The sequence below is a fragment of the Canis lupus genome, chromosome 8, assembly GCF_011100685.1.
Source record: "Canis lupus familiaris isolate Mischka breed German Shepherd chromosome 8, alternate assembly UU_Cfam_GSD_1.0, whole genome shotgun sequence".
NCBI classification, from domain to species: domain Eukaryota; kingdom Metazoa; phylum Chordata; class Mammalia; order Carnivora; family Canidae; genus Canis; species Canis lupus.
This window is the reverse complement of record NC_049229.1, coordinates 68,854,353-68,870,968: the sequence shown is the minus strand read 5'-3', so window position 1 is coordinate 68,870,968 and position 16,616 is coordinate 68,854,353. Positions and strand designations below refer to the sequence as shown.

The window sequence follows — 16,616 nt, the reverse complement described above, 5'->3', positions numbered from 1 at the left end:
ACAGCCTCCAGCCTGGCTGTGCAACCCCGCTCTGGCGCCCACGGGCTCTGGCCCCGGGGCCAGCTGGCGGCCCCTCCCAGACGGGGCCCCCAGCAATAAAGCGGAGTTAATAGTTGGCCTGTGTCCTCTCTGGCTCCCAGCTGAGCCTCGCTCTTCATTCATTAACTCCTTATCTGCCCATCCCAGGCCTGCGGGGGGGACTGGACAAACAGGAACACCAGTTCTCGGCTGGGGCAAGGACAGGGCGCGGTGCTCACAGCTCGGGGCAGGGGGTTGGATCTCTGGCCCCACACGCAGGCTCCCATCCTGGCCTCCCCTCTCTCCAGCCGCCTGCCACCAGCACCCACCCCTTTTAGCTCATTGCCGGGGTCCCCTCTGCTGCCTCGGGGGCCAGGCCCAGGCTTGGTGGGGTGGGGGGCCCAAGCTGCGCCTCTCTGCTTGCTCCCGGGGCCAGCCGGCTCTGCCTGAACCTCTCCTCTTCCTCTGGCTTGGGACCTGAGCCAGTGTATCAAAGGCTCTGGCAGGAACCGGAAGGACGGATGTGATCCACTGCAAGGGCCCTGCCCTCGGGAGCCCGACACTCAACACTCGGAGCGGGAGACACATGCCTGCCCTCCCGGCCCAAGGCCAGGCCCGCTGGGAACTGTGTCAGACCCACAGGTCGTCCCGGAGCTTCTTGGTCTCCGTTACCCCCCCACCCCCACCCCCAGGAAGGCAGCAGCCGCCCTCCTAACCCAAACCCGGTGATCAAAGGTGGGAGACTCAGGGACGGCGGTCTGAGTGCACAGATGCTGAGGCAGCCAAGGATCACCGTTCAGGCTGCTTCACTGGTCTTGCTCAGGAACGCATCCTCGGATCACTCTCCCGGTCCACACTCACACATTCACCCCAGGGAGGAAGCCGGGTGAGTGCAGATCTAGCTGTCACCCCACCAGGAACATACATATCTTGGGCAAGTCACTTAACTGAGCCTCAGTTGGCTTGACCAGAGAACGGGGGGGATGTGATCAGCAGGAGGGACAGAACCGTGGCCACGGGACCTTGGGCGTCTGGGCCCAGGATGGTCTCCCTGCTGGGCCAGCACGGCTCCGCTGCCTCGCAGCCCAGGGGGCGGGCCGCCCCGCCGCCCCGCAGGGACCCTGGCTGACGTCCCGGGGCAGGCCCTCCACTCACCGTCGATGATTTCCTCCTTCACTTTGTGGAGCTCTCGGACTACCTCCTCGAGGATCTCCTGTAGGGAGCAGAGCTTCAAAGTGAAGGGACAGGAAACAGAGTGGAGGAAGCTGGCTTTGCCAGGGGCGGTGTGTCCCAAGGACGCATCTTATTTGCGTCCCCACAGGGCAAGGTTGGAGTGAATGGGAGACGGCACCCCACCCCAAGTCCTGCTGCAGAAACCAGGGGCGGCCCCAGAGCAGGCTGGGGGGCCAGAAGGGCAGAGGGAGGCTTCTCTGCTGCTGATGGGGTTGGGGGCCCAGTGCTGAGCGTGGACGCCCCCTGACAGACCTCTGGCCACCCTGCCTGCCCGCGTGGACATGAGAGGGTCCCAGCCTCTGGCTCCTGCACAGCCTCTCAGGAAAGGTCACACTCACCTGTTTCATCCGATCCAAATCTAAGGCATCCAAGGCCACGTCATTCACGCTCCCCACCGGCTTCATCCTGGAGAGGGTGGCAGGGTGCGGTAAGGAGGGCAGCAGGTCCTGGCGGGCGCCCACCACGCGGGGACAGATAAGGCAGGCGGGTGTGCCAGGGCCTCCAAGCGCAGGGCCGAGGCCCGGGCGTCAAGCACTGCCCTCTTCCCATCAGAAGCTTTTTGCTTTTACGCCTGGCCAGCCTTGAGCTACCCTGAAAGGAGTCTAGTGGCACGTCTCCACCTCAAGAGGGTCTCATGAACACCGTGGCCAGCCTTCCCAACCGCGGGGTACAACGAAGGGGCTGTGTGGGGACGTGAGAGCTCGTACACAGACGCGCCAATGCCACGGTCACTGTTCCGGTCGCACTGCCCGCTCTGGACAGCAGACACCGGCAAGCTCCTCGCTGGTGAGGGATCTGTCCCTGCCTAAACCGGGGCTCGGGGAAACCAGTGACGAGGACTTTACGTAGGATGCAAAGTCACAAAAATCACACAGTAAACACTCATCCCAACAGCATCTGCTTCCAACCAACCAACCTCCCTGGCGTTGGGAACTGGTCCTAGCGTGTAACTTTTTTTTCAGGAAACGTCCTTGGATGTGGTGTTGCTCTTCTGAGGCAAAGGGTCTCGGTCACACGGACTGTCCTTTGAAACGCTGCTGAACTAAGGTTAGCTAGTTCGATAGTTAATGTCTCTTGCATGGGAACCATCCCTGGAAAATCTTTACAGAATGCTCATCTGAGCACTCAGCCTCTAGAACAGGGCAGTGGGGGCGGAGGGGCCCACCGTCTGAAGCCCACTCATCTCCCGTGGAGAGAATGGCGGCTGGAGCCTGCGGGACCAGGGAAGTGGTGTGGCCCGAGCCGGCTGTGAGGACCACGGAGGTGACGGATGGTGGACACACACGTGACCCGGCAGGGCCAGCCAGCATGGCTGCGAGGGGCTCCTCTCTAGGGACGGGGCAGGCTGGGCAGCCGCAGTGTGTGTGGGTGGCCACCTCGGGCAGCAGGGAGGGCCCACGACAACCCAGGCCAGAGCTGCTGCTGGGGGTGTCTGAAGGAAGGAAGACTGCGGTCCTGAAGGCAGGGCCCCCCGGGTCACGGCAACGTTACTGACAGTGGCCTCGACGTGGAAGTACCGTCTGCTGACAGACGAACGAAGAAGATGCAGTGCACCCGGCCCTAAAAACCGAGTCCTGCCGCGAGTGACAACAGGGACGCCAGGACACCCCGAGGGTACGACGCTGGCTGGATCAGCAGGCAGAGGAAGGCAAGCACTGCTGGTCTCACTGGCGAGCCCACAGGAACACGGCAGATAGGTGGCTGTCGGCCGGGGCGGGTGAAGGAGGTCAAAGGGCACACGCCTCCGGGTGTAGTCGTGAGTTCTGGGATCTAATGCGCAGCATGGTGGCCACAGCTGAGCGCATGGTGTGGTACCCTAGAGGCGGCTAAGACAGGATCTTGACCCCGAGTGGTGGCTGTGTCCGCTAACCTCATCACGGTGAGCATCTCACAGACCTCTCACAGACACAGATCACACAGACATCGATCGCCGTGTTGCACACATCACACTCAGACGATGCTGGATGTCAACTATATTTTTAAAAAGCTGAGAAAACCAACCCCTGAATAAATCTAGGGGTCTAATACCTAAACCTGGAATAAAAAAAAAAAAAAAAAAAAAAGGAGGGGCTCAGTTGGTGAAGTGGCTGCCTTTGGCTCAGGTCATGGTCTCAGGGTCCTGGGATCGAACCCCGTGTGGGGCTCCCAGCTCAGCGGGGAGTCTGCTTCTCCCTCTGCCTCCCCCCCTGCTCTTGTGCTCTCTCTCAATAAATTAAACCTTAAGAAAAAAAAAAAAAAGAAATCCAAGAAGAACATGCTCCTGCTCCTCTCCTGGCTGAACTGAAGAGAGGCCAGTGTGGTTCTGAAGGACACTAAATAGCTTTGGATCCTGGTGGGGAAGGAGGTGCAGCCTGAGACCCCCGGCCCACATGTCCGTCTGTGGGGTCGGGGCCTGTTCCAGCAGCCATTTCTGGGGCCACCTGGACAAACTGTTTCACCTGTCGGGGCTCTGGTTCTCCCACATGCACACCTGACAGCTCCCCCGGGGTCACCCGAGGCAGACTGTGGCCGCCTGCCCCCTTCGGAGCCCTCCGTGGAACTGGAGAGCACACTGGTCTCAGAGGTGGAGAGCCCCATCCCAAGTGGGAACACTTGGCAGCCCACCATGCTCCACCTGCAGGAAGTGCTGGGGGGCCACAAGCGCACCCCTGGCCACCTCACCTCCTCCCTCCTCCCGGGGGCCCCTCCTTTGGCTCCGGCCCCCTCACAGCCAGAGAGAGTGCTGGTCCACCACGGTGAGCACATACAGAATGCAGCCCAGCCCTCCAGCCACGTGACCCCTGCCGGCCCCTCCCCACCTGCTGCCACCTGCTAGCCACGCTGGCCAGCTTCCTGTTCTGTGAACTGCCGGGTTGGTCACAGGGCCTCAGCACTTACCATCTCCAGCTCGGAAGACTGTCCCCACGCTCTTTGTAGGGCAGGCTCCTCCTCATGCAGGTCAACTCAAATGCCACCTCTGAGAGGCCTGTCCCAGCCCCTGTGCTAGAGCACCTCGGTCCCCAGCATGGTCTGCCATGCGACCCTCTGTGTTCCACACAGCACCTCTCAAACACACGGCCGCCTCGTGCATGGGCCTTCCCAACAGAAAATGGGCTCCTTGCAGCAGGGACCTGCAGGACCCAGCTCAGAACCTGGCTGACCCGAGACCTCACTCCTGAGGGCCGTGTCTGTCCTCAGCGCTCCGGCCGGAGCCGGGCCCGGGCCCTCCCCGACAGGCTCGCTCCACTCTGCACGGCCGGCTCCGATGCTACTGCTCTGAGAGCGGCTCCCCTGCAGTCTGTGCCGGGCAGTGGCGACCCTTCCTAGTACGGGTTCCAGAGACCTGCAGCTTTGGGCTGCGCTCGGCTCCGGTGACTATGGGGCCTCTCACTTTTGGGGACACCTCAGCTTTGAACATTCCATCCTGCTATGCACACCAGCTTTTGGTCTGGGAAATATGGTCTCCCTGGGGGAAGACGGCTGTGTGCTGTGGGCAGAGGAGGGAGGGGAAGGAGGAAGGGTGCCGGCCGGTCCCGGGATCAGTTGAGCTGTGGGACTGTGTCCAGCTGCTGCCCACTAATCGCTGTCACAAGACGCAGGGCTCACAGACCTCTTTACGGGATCGAGGAGGGGAGGCCGGGAGGGGCCACCGGCTTGCCCGATGTCACAGTGAGCCCGGAGCACTGTCATGGGAGTCCGATGTCAGCCTCGCCTCACTGCCCTCCCCAGGCCCCAGTCTCTCCCTCTGGGAGGGGACAGCCAGAGTAGGCGTGCACAGCCCCTCACATCTGCGTCCCTCCAGCCCTGCCTTCCCCAGGTCTGAGGGAACAGGCCCACCCTTTCCCAGAGCAAACTGTTAGGTGACAGGACAGGGGGCGGGTTTGGGAGTGTTAGTCACGGGCAGGGGACAGAGGAGGCCCCCGAGACGGGGATGTTCGGTACCTAGAGTGAGGCTGCGCCTGAAGGGGGCTCTTAGCTTCGGGGCTCTTGGCCACAGACGGGGTTCTACGGCACGGAATGAAACAGACATGTGAATTGGCCCGCCGCCCGCCGTGGCCCCGCCGGACTCGCAGTGCCGCCTCGTGGGGCAGCTCACCTGGACAGCAGCGAGGACACAGGCTTCTCCACCGAGTTGCTCCGCTCCCAGGGCTTCCGGCCAGTCTCTGTCAATTCATACCGTGGACAGGGAGCCTCAGAGCTGGGAGACCTCTCGGTGGCCACGTTCCCCCCACAATCCCAGGCAGGAGGCCCCCCAGTGCTGAGGGTGAAGGGCTACCCCATCAGGAAGGGCTGCTGCAGGTGGAGCTGAAACCTGGCCCCTCGTTCCCAGTCTCCCCACTCAGGACACAGCTCCCATTCCCTCGACCTGGTTGACCTTGACTTGTGGCCTGGTTCTGAGTCCTCTCACCACAGCTGGGTTTCATCTTGATGGGGGAGCCTCTCAATCATGACTCCCAGAGTCGAGTCATGACTCCAGCAAAGGGCTGGGGGGGTACAGAGGGAGCCCTAGCCGGGATGCTCTCAGGTCAGCCTGAGCGCCACGTATACACCTGCTGCCCAGACGTGCCCACCATGTCTCCCCTGCACCCTGCAGCCGGCCCCTTCCTGCCCCGGCCCTCAAAGCTACTTTCTTTTTCCATTTTCTCTTTTAAGTGGTGTTAAATTAATGTTTCATTTTACTTCAAGAGATTTTTGGACTGAATTGAATTCCTAGACTTTGCAGGATGAGCGTAGAGGCAGGAGAAAATCCCTAGAGGAAGCAGGGAAGCCACCCAATGGGTGTGAGGAGAGTGTCCCCAAAGCCACACTCCAGGGCAGATGCTGGGCCCACAGGCATAGGGCCTTGGGCAAATCATGTCACCTCCTAACCTGGGAAACAGAACCATTCACTGGGGTGTGCAGTGTTCATGGAGTCATTCACCAAGAATCCATGGTGGCAGCTCTCAGGAGAAGAGGACACAGGGGCAGTCTCACGGGGCAGGCAGGCAGCCACACCAGCAGAGTGGCAGGACCAGAGGCTGGTGCAACAACTGGCCAGAGCCTCCCTCTGCTGAGGGGGGCTAGCGGGGTTCCCCTCTGCCTCTCCTACCTTGTTCGGGAGCACAGGCCCTGTGTGGAGCAGATGCTGAACAAATGTTTGTTGAACGACTGACCAAGCACAGTGGCTTCTTCCCACCCTGCAGCCTCCAGGAACTGTCCTAACTCCATCCCTGTACCCTGGGGCTCACATTCTGGGGCTCACACGGGGCTTCTGAGCAGGGCTGGGACTGTTTTTCCTCTAACGCATAACTTTGGAAGCATCGCCTGGTAGACTTTCTTTGAGCACCACAATGAGCAAGACTCACGGGTGATCCCTGTTATACGTGCCACAGGTGGCGTTTCACAGGGAGACAGGAGTGTGGCAGGTCCGTAATCCTCCTCAGAGCCCTGGCCTGAGGCCAGGAACCTGAACCCCAGATGCAATGCCCTCCTTGTCTCCGTGTGGGAAATGAGAGGGCTGGGTGGGGGGTTATGGTCTGGCCAGCCTGATGCCCTTGGGCTGTCGGCACAGGTGGCCACGTCAGCATCTACTCTGGATCAGTGTGGAGGCTCAGGGCTTTCGGGTGTCAGGGAGACCAGCTAATGCCACCTCACTGGCCCTCACTGCTCATCTGTACAGTGAGGCGGTTGGGTTGAGTCATCTTCCTGGAGGGGGCCCCTCCTGCTCTAAGACCTTGTGCCTGTTGCAGGGCAGGACGGCGCCCCTCACCTGAGGAGTTAGGTGGCTGGCTGGCTGCTCGGGTCCCGGGAGATGGAGAGGTGCTCGGCTCTTCCTGAAACGATAAAGAAAAACGCTGCCCTGGGGGATCCCTGGGTGGCTCAGTGGTTTAGTGCCTGCCTTTGGCTCAGGGCGCAATCCTGGGGTCCCGGGATCCGGTCCCGCGTTGGGTTCCTGGCATGGAGCCTGCTTCTGCCTCTGCCTGTGTCTCTGCCTCTCTCTCTGTCTATCATGAATAAATTTAAAAAAAGAAAAAAAAGAAAAAAAGGAAAAAGGCTGCCCTAAGAGTCTGCATAGGAAAGCCAGTCGGGGCAAGAGCAGGGTGCCTCTGACCAGGTCACGAGGACACGTTAGTTTCTCGCATTTTCTAAGGAGCACATCTTACTTTTACAATCAGCAAGACAATGAAAATTATCATTAACACGTGAAACCCCCCAATCTTGGTGGGGAGTAGGGCTAGCCCATGGACAGTCAGGGGAGAAGGCCACAGGGAGAGACATGGGCTCCTGTAGAGTGGGGCAGACAATCTGGCGGCAAGCCCTGCCCATTACTGAGTCCCCTGTGAGCCCACCTGGCCAACTCCTTATGAGCACAAGCACGGCCTGAGCCCCAGCGGAGTTTCTGCCCCACTGTCCACTGGGCCCCTTCTGCTGCCTGCGGGAGTAGCCAGGCAGGACCACGGAAGTGACCTCCCTTCTCCAGGCCTGGTTCACATCTCCATGGGCCGCTGTGAGGACCAGATGTTAGGGAACCCTAGAGGGGGGTGTGCAGGCAGGCTGCTGCAGGGCTGGGCTGCCCAGGGCACGGCCCACGTCCTGGTTGTGGAAGACTCTGTTCACTCTCTTTTACCAAGAGAGGAGGATGTGGTAAGAACCCATGCTCTCTCTCCTCCAACCAGTCCACAAGATCCTCAGTGTTGCTGCCTAAGTGAGCTCTAGAACCTAGCTCTGCCCTCAGTGCCCCTCTGCTAAAAGCACCCACCTGCCGGGAGAGGCAGGGTTGACTGGTGGGCCGGGCGGAACCCAGAGCAGGGCCGCCTCTTGCTGCCCAGCAGCGGGTGTGCCCCACACCACTCTGTGCCTCTGCCTCCGTCCCCGCTAGCACCGTCCACTGTGTCTGCCCTGCAAACCCCGCTCACCATTTAAAGCTCTGGGTAAATGTCACTTCTCTTGGAGGCTCTAGGTGTATTTTAGGACTTCTCCCTCTCCCCCAGGGCCCCTGCTGCTCCCTCTCTCTCTGCCCTCAGCACTTTCTTTGCTCACCGTGTCCTTTCCCTTGAGGACAGTGGTCACATCCTACCGGCTCTGGACCCCCCGCACACATACAGCACCTAGCCCATGGTGGGGGGCACCACAGACCCCAGCAAATGCGTGTCTGGTCTGCCTGGGGGATGTCCATGGTGACACGCAAATAAAGGAGGTGAATGATTCAAATTAATTCAGAAGTAATAAAAGCTGACGTTTGTTGCACACCTGTACTTTGGAAAAATTTTATATTCTTGGGAAGGTGGTATTTACTAAGTAATAATAATTCCTCTGCTTTTATTAAGCAACATGCACAACTGCCATGTGGAGCACTGACCAGGGACAGCCAACCGCCCTGCCGAGGCTGAACTGGTGTAATTCTGACCCGAGGCCAAGAACTACCTTCTCTTGCTGCCCATGCCGCTTCCTGTCAGCTCTCTGCTTCCTTCCTCTCTGGTCCATCAGAGGCTTGGGGTGGAAGGACCGGGGCCCCATGGCCACCTCCAGGGTCAGGACACCGGGCTCAGCGCTCTAAGCAGGAGGCCCCCCAGCACCCGCCCCCCTACAATGTGAACCTGTAAGAGCCACTTGTTCTCAGATTGTGAACAGATCTGGCACCGACCAGGAAGCACCTAGATATCTGTGGGGTGAGCAGGCGAATCCTGAGAGCCTATGGTCTAGAAACAAGAGAGTGTGCTGGGCTCTGGTCTTGGGAGGAATCTCCTCGGGCCTCTCATCTCAGAGCGGAATAACTGAAATCACGTGCATTAGCACATGTGCATGGGGACCCGAAGGAAACAGGCAAGAACGGAGGCCAGGGTGAAACTAGGATAACTGAAACATTACAAGTTTTTCTCCCATGCCATCCTATTATTATTTCACTAATAATTCAAAGAAATGCTCCCTCTACAAAGGGAAGTTCTGCTTCCTCTCCGAGCTGGGAAGGAGAGCATGCTACATCTCCGGGGCACCTTCCCGCTCCTGGCCAGCAAGCCCGCTCCACCCCCAACTCCACATTTGGGGCTTTTTTTCCTCTTTTAAATAACGCTTGCTTGTTTGCCATTTGTTATTGAACCTACTACAGGTTCAATGAAGAGACTTTGGAAAACACTGAGCAGTACAGAACAGGAGAGCCCTGGCCCGCAGCGTGTTTGCTCTGGTGCTTGGGGGGCTCTCTCAGCTCCTGCTCTGTGGGGAGGCTGGCCCTGGGCGTGTGGGGGGCTCCTGACTGTGCGTGGGACCACAGCAAGCTGAACCAGCAGTGACCCGGATGCATATTCTAAAAGGAAAGAAAGAGTGGGGGTCAGAAGATGAGAACTCCACTTAGAGTGGAAGGGTTCTCCAAGAAGTCCCTGGGATTTGAATCCACTCTTCTCGGAGCCGGGGACTGGGGTGTGTCGAGGGTTCTGGACGGGGCTAGGTGGCCCTGCAGTTGCCTGGAAAAGCCAGCGCTGATTCAGGAACGCTGAAGCGAGACCACAGGCTTTTGGTGCCTGTGACAACCCTGCAATTGTAGAAATGCGTGGGGCGTTAGCTGGGCCAACTCCAGAGAGCAGTACACCAGCCTGGTCCTCCCAGGGCCTAGTACCAGCAGGACATAGTGCATCTGAATGAGCACAAGTGCGTGCACAGGGCTAGGGATCAAGCAGTGGGCAGCCTCACTTAGCCTGGGGGTCTGGGATGCTATTTTGGGGGGAGCCATGTTTACACAGAGATGAGAAGCTGGCTGGAGGGGCCGAAGGACTGCATGTGCCCAGGCATGAGGGTCAGAGAAAGGGAAACCCGGTTGGCAGGGCCAGAGCAGGGGCGGGGGGGGGGGGGGGTTATCCCAGATGAGCCCAGCCTGCTGATGGGGGGACGTAAGGCAGCAACCAACCTGCTGGTTATACTTGTCCTGGCTCCTACCCCTGAGATGCAAACTGTACGCCCCTTATAGTTAGGGTCTAAGATCAGCCACTGCACCAGGGGCCTATTTTTGTAAGAAAAGCTTAACACAGAGGGAAAGTCAGCCACCCCAAGTAGAAGCAGATGCTTGGAGCTTGTATGGCCAGATTGGGCTCCAGGGTCCTCTGCTCAGCTCACTTGCAGCTCCTATTGGAATCAATGGACTCAAGTGGAATCTTTTTAGAAATAATTTGAGAATATAAACTGCCCCAGTCTTCCAGCAGATGTCACCTACTGCGAGTGCACTCTGACTGCAGGCCTGCAGGCTTTCCCTTCACGGGACTCCTGGGCTGGATCCTGCTTCTCAGCCTTTTATCCGACCTCGTGAAGTTGTGACCTCCAGGGCAAAGCAGGGCCTGTTGGATGCTCAGAGAGCCCAGGCCTGCCGCCCAGAGTGTGGGGAGGGCCAGACTGAGTGCTTGGCAGGCTCTTCTGCACCCCCCCACCCCCACCCCAAACTCTCTTGTCCGTCCTGTGAAACACCTGGTGAAGTTTCTATCACAAGTATGTCCAAACCAGGCGCACATCAGTGCCTCAAAGGCCTGGCATCTCCCACTGGTGAGCGCCCAGGGTGGCGAGGGCTGGGGTCTGCTTACCGCTTGGCTTTCGTCTTCCTTTTTATCAGCCGGCTTGTCTGTTTGGGAGGCTGCTTTTCTCCTAACACAAGGAGGAAGAAGGTGCAAATCAGCTCCTGAAGATTCTCACGCTGACCCAGATGCCTCTGCTGGACACAGCCTGGTCCTCAGAGGAACCTGTGGTGGGGATCTGAACCCTGTTTGGTGTGAAGGAGGCAATGCCTTGTTGAATGCCCAGGCCTTCTGTGCTCGTTACATGACCCTGGACACAAAACTGGTCTGGGCAGGGAGAACAGGGGCCGGGGAACATTCCTGTGTCTGTTTACAGCACCTGAGGGCTAGAAGAAGTTGATTTGCACCCTGTCTAGGTTCCCAGGGCTGGGTTCACCAAGCCTGGGCTTGGGTGGGTGGCAGCTCTTCCCCCAGGACGCTCAAGGCCAGGCACGTGGGATGGGGAGAGGCGCCCCTGGGTCACAGGTCGGGGCATTCTGTCTTCAGCCTGACTGGCCTTGGTAAGCGAATCCCACTGCCTCGTAGAAGGCAGAAGTACCTCTTCCTGCCTCAGAACTCAGTCCTGCCGCGGTGCCTTCCCTGATCACGGCTGAGTCTGTCCCTGCTCAGAAAGGGGAGGATCCCAGAGAGCTGCAGCTGATGCCCTCTGGTCAACCTGCCTGCTCCCCACTTGCACGGACCCCTTCTCTTAGCCCCTAAAGCCCACCTGTGTTTTGGCCTCCTCAGTGGCGAACGTCTGGCTGACGCCCTGAGCTACACGCTCCTCCGTATTCCTCAGAGTATGCCCTCGGGGCTCCTCAGCTCTGCGAGGCTGAGGCTATCATAGCCGAGAGACACCCCCAGGGAATCCTCCCCACCAACCTCTTCCTCACAAGAGCAGAGCCAGTTCTGGGGGCGCCCGGGTGGCTCAGTGACGTGTCTCCTTTAGCTCAGGTCATGATCCCAGGGTCCTCAGATCGAGTCCTGAGTGGGGCTTCGTGCTCGGCAGGGAGTCTGCTTCTCCCTCTGCCCTTCCCCCCCGTTCATGTTCCCTCTCTCAAGTGAATACACAAAAATATTAAAGAAAAAAAAAAGAGTAGAGCCAGTTCTGCCTCTGCCTGGTATTTCACGTCTGTCCTGTCTTCCTGCTGATACCCAGCACCAGCTGGCAGCCCCTCTTCCTGGACAACGGTGGCCCCCTGGCTGGGCTCCCCACTGCCACTTTGCTCTATGACACTGTCTCCACCCAGAGCCAAGCTTTAATCTTCTAAAGACACAGAGCAGGCAGGCATGCCAGTCCCGGGAGGGCTCTTGGCCGCGCGGACTTTCCCGCCTGTGCCCCCCGCCGCTGGGAGAGAGGCCGGGCAGAGGCCGAAACTCCGGGCTTCCAAGAGTGCCTCGCTGAACCGTGCGGGCGGGGTGCACTCATGCTTGTTCTTGGCAGGGCCTCGGCTGTCCCGCCAGCATCTGGGCGTCTCACGGGCTCCTGGTGACACCAGCCTTTTCTTGTCCTCAGGAACTTCCTCTGCGTTTGGTCTGAACCAGCTAGGCCTACTTGTTATTGTTGATGCACTGCTTTTGGACTTGGAGAAAGTGTATTTTCTTTTCAAAAAACATCTATTTTTACCCAAGGCTCTGTTCACCTCTGTGAGATGGAGCCCGACGTGCCTGCAAACAAGGCTATCTCTTGCAGCCTGACCTTCGTCACTCCTCCACACCCTGGGCTCTAGGCCCAGCGGCTATCTCAGCCTTCCCAGTATTGTAACACTGCCCACTCGCCTCTGCCTGGACATGTGTTCTTCTCCTTCCGGGCCGTGCGCATGTGGAACCTCCCCTTTGGAGCCCTCCTGGCTTTCCCCAGGGAGTGGCTTGCACTGGTGGGTAGCCATATCACCCTGCAAGCCTCCATTCTGTTGTGTGACAACTGTTCACGGTCTGTCCCTGTTCCTGGTTACCTTGTGTGTCGTAGGTACTCAGCCTCACAGCTCTTTCTGCCATTCACAGCAGGCTCCTTCTCCTGTCCCTTGCCATGTGTGCAGAGGCCCTGGGCAGGAAATGCTGGCTCTGCCCTTGTTGCAAAGCCCAATGACCTGCACTCTGGGGGCCTAGGTTTCCCACTTCATCCTCTCAGAGCTGTGTGCACTTAGTGAGGTGATCCCCCAGCCCAGTTCTCACTCAGGGTGAGTCCGCTTGGAGGACAGGGGACGTACCCAGAGAGTGAGAAGAGGTTGGGGGGTGGGTGTCACTGTTGGAGCAGGGTTCGGATGCTGCTTCGTGGACAAGAAGGAGCATTCTGATGGGTGAGGTCTGCCCCTGAGCCCCCTGCTCTGGTGCCCAGGGGAGCCATGGCATTGGCAACCTATGTCAGCACATTCCTGCTGCTATGCCACGTTTATAAGGAGAACCCAAGCTCTGCAACCCTTGTGAAAAGGTCTGCCTGCCTGGCCTCTCCAGCTGGGGAGTCACTGTGTGGCACAGGGACAGGCTGATGGCCTTGGGCAAGCTGGAGCCACACCTGCTAGTGTGGTAGAGAAGGGGATGACTAGGCCTGCGGCCCCAGCACTCAGCCAGGACGTGGGTGGAACTCCCAGGGTGGTGCCCTCTGGGCTCCTCTGCTTCAGAATGCCTTCCCTGTGTCCTCCACAATGGTCTGTGGGACTGGTCCCGCGGCACGCATTTGCCCTGGTAGACTCTGAGTGGCTCCAGCACTGAGGCATCTCATTTATGCTGGGATCTTAAGTGTGAGGAAGGAGCCTCTTCCCCCCCTGAACCAATGTCTAAGATTAGCTCCAAATTTCCCCCTGCTTAGGGTGAGGTTGGTACATGGAAGCTGCGTCAATCAGTGAGGTCAGGAGGAGTTGAGAGCTGAGACGACTCCTCTGGGCTTGATGCCTCAGGGTGAGCCCTCGAGGAGGGGAACTTGATTAAAGTTCCCTGCTTGGCTGAGCCCAGGTGACAGTGGGCCCTGGGACTGGGCAAGGGCTATGCTCTGATGCTGAGGAGCAGGAAGTCCCTGACAAGTAGTTGGGTCTGGGGGGCCTGAACACCCACCTCTTGGCCAGCAGCTTGTTCATTTCTTCCATGAGGCCTCCTCCTCCACCCCCACTGCTCGCCCGGTTGGCGTCAGACTTGGAGGTCCCGCTGGGGCTGGAGCCTCCAGAGGCATCTTCTGGCTAGGAGGTAAGGATGTAGCATTAGTCTGGGGTCTTGGGGGGGATGTCACTGGAGGGGGAGGGGGCACATGTAAGCATGGATGGGATTCCTATGATGGTGGCAAGGAGGACCACGGCTCTCGAGGCTCATCCCTCCAGCTCCACAGGGGACCAAGCCAGAGTCCAGCAAGGGAACAGGACTGGCTGGTCGCTGCCCAGCACTGCTGGCTCATGTCAGTGCCCCTGCTAAGGTGGGTGTAGACATGAAGGGAAGGAGAGGCAGTGTCAGAGATGCTGTCAGAGTCACAGCCACTCAGCTGCCCCATGGCCGATCCCCCTTCCAGGTCACTGCAGAGGTGCTGGGACAGGCCGCGGGGCATGGCACTGCTGGCATCTAGGATTGGTGTGGGAAGTGAGAGGGACCCAGATCCAGGAGACCTGGGTCTGAGTCGGAACCCTGCATCTGACCGCCACACGGTGGGCAAACTGCTTCCATGCCTGTGCCTTGGTCCCCTCATCTGCAAGGGGATGCTTCTTGCCCCGCCTATGACGGTCAGCATGAGGGAGGTTAGAAACTGAGAGCATCTTGTGGCTGGCACAGTGCCGGGTGGCACAGATGGTGTCTACGCTGGAGGGCTTTCCTGGGGTCTTATACATGGGGGCAGTTAGGGGCCCGGCCCGCCCGTACCCATGGACGCTTACCCGCTGGACTCTCCTCAGCTTGGCCCCAGCCAAGGCGGCAGCCAGGCCGGACATGGAGCTCTCGTCATGGCTGGCACCCTGTGCTCCTCCGGCTGGCAGTGGGGGTGGGGGTGGGGGGGTGGCCCCCGTGGGTGGAGGCGGGACAGGGGGTGGGGGCGGGGGCGGGGGTCCGCTACATGAGAGGGGGGCGCTGGCTGCAGATGAGGGGTGCCCCGGTGGGAGGATGGGTCCTGAAATGCAAGAGTGGGGCTTAGTCAGTCCCTAGTCCCCCGCGGCTACTTCCCTGGGTGGAGCGACAGAGGGAAGCCTGCTCCTCTGAGGGATCAGCTCAAGGCTGCTTCTTCCAGGAAGCCCCCATGGGATGCACCTAGCCCTGGTCCCTTCCCTCCCTACGCTGGTCTCCCCAGCATTCTGGGGCTTGGTTGGACTTACAGTGTCACATAGTGAACATCTGTTGAGCTTAGCTAACCTTCTCTTGCTCTAATCATGGTCTTCCCATGGGAGATGAAGGGCTTTGGTGGCACAAATTGTATCTCTTTGTCCTTCTCTGTACCTAGCACCACCCCAGGGACCAGCCCTTGTTGGTCTCTGAGATGCAGCTGTGACTGACCCAAGGCCTCTGGGGACTGTAGCAGGTAACTGTGGTTGCAGGGCTGTTGGGGGCCTATGTGAGGGGGCAGTGCTGAGCAGTCCTCTGTCCACCATCTGAACAGCCTCCACCCAGCGCTCACTGAGCCTCCCTTGTGTGCCCAGCACTGTAGCAGGTGCTGGGGAAAGCAGCCACAGGCTCCCTGCTCATGGCCTCGTGGGTAAGCAGGGAGCGAGTCACACAGATAAATGCACATCTACAACTGCGGCAGAATGACACGTGCTACTGGGACCAGGCACATGTGCCACGCTGGCATACAGAAGGGGGGGCTCTGACCTCAGAGCCCAAACTGCAGGGAAGTGGCCACCGTGCCAGGACGGTGACAGATGAGGAGTCAAGTCTGGTATAGGAGGAGTGAGGTCGAAGAAGGAAAAAGAGGAAGGGAAATGCAAGAGTAGGAAGAGGTACCAGGAGTGCTGTGGGCACCTGGCCTCTGCACCTGGGGGCCAGCTGTGACGGGCAGGAGTGACGGGCAGGGCTGACACAGGACGGGCAGGGGGGGCCCCACCGGGGGTCTAGTGGAGCTGGGGGTGCTACCAGCTAGCATTTGCATGAGGTGGGGGGGGCTCTTGCCACTGGGCAGAGCCCAGTGGGGGGCTCTTTGCATGAGGTGGGGGGGCTCTTGCCACTGGGCAGAGCCCCTCCACCTTGCCACTGGGCACTGGTGCTTGGTTTTCTCATCAGTGAAACAGGGTACCATCCACCTGCTTACTGCGCAGGGTGTTGGAAGGAAGTATGTAAAACAAAGGATCTGAAAGCGCTCGCTGACCCGGGAAGTCCTGTGCTCACTAACCAGCATCGCCACTCTTCAGGGAACCTCTGGCCTTACTGTGCTCGGTTCTGGTCAATGCTTAGGACGATACTGCACCTTGTCTGCAGGGCTCCTGACTCCCGGGGCAGGTACACCTCGCACTTAGTCGCCGTGCGTGCACTGTGATGCTTCAGTGTTACCCTGACAGGGGCTCCCTGACAGGATGCTGAGCTGGGGCTGTCTCTGCCTCGACTGCTGTGTTCCTAACCCTTAGCACGGTGCCAGAGACACAGGCTATGCCCACCGAGCATCTGCTCAGGCACTGAGTGCTGGGGGACCGGAGGCTGGTGGCGAGGGCCGGACAGAGCTGAACTGATCCTCTTCCCCGAGCTGTTCTCTTGTCCCCCTGCTTTCATGGGACTATCACACAGGGAGATCTATGCAACCAGCAGCTCTTCATGGAGGGCCAGAGGTGCCCAGTAAAGGAGCTGGGAGCAGCTAGAGAAACAGGCCCCACAGGGGCTCTCACCTGTGGCTGAAGTTCTTCTCTCTAGAGACTCCTGACGCTGTTGCTGGTGCTGCTGCTCCATCACTTGTCTGAAAAACAACAGCAGAGCAGA

General features: G+C 59.3%; 1 protein-coding gene across 3 annotated transcripts in view; it reads right to left on the bottom strand.

Annotated features, from left to right (window-relative positions):
* The window catches only part of EVL (Enah/Vasp-like), a 108,984-nt gene that overhangs the window by 1,034 nt on the left and 91,334 nt on the right, over window positions 1–16,616 (bottom strand). For 2 of the 3 annotated variants that reach the window (XM_038545707.1, XM_038545708.1), the window contains exons 5-13: window positions 16,526–16,593; window positions 14,597–14,826; window positions 13,794–13,915; window positions 10,773–10,833; window positions 6,980–7,043; window positions 5,327–5,393; window positions 5,173–5,235; window positions 1,590–1,656; window positions 1,174–1,231 (exon numbers count right to left, since the gene is read on the bottom strand). In XM_038545707.1, the coding sequence (XP_038401635.1) occupies window positions 1,174–1,231; window positions 1,590–1,656; window positions 5,173–5,235; window positions 5,327–5,393; window positions 6,980–7,043; window positions 10,773–10,833; window positions 13,794–13,915; window positions 14,597–14,826; window positions 16,526–16,593 (800 nt within the window). The remainder of the gene's footprint in view (window positions 1–1,173; window positions 1,232–1,589; window positions 1,657–5,172; window positions 5,236–5,326; window positions 5,394–6,979; window positions 7,044–10,772; window positions 10,834–13,793; window positions 13,916–14,596; window positions 14,827–16,525; window positions 16,594–16,616) is intronic. The other variant, XM_038545709.1, reaches the window with a different exon arrangement.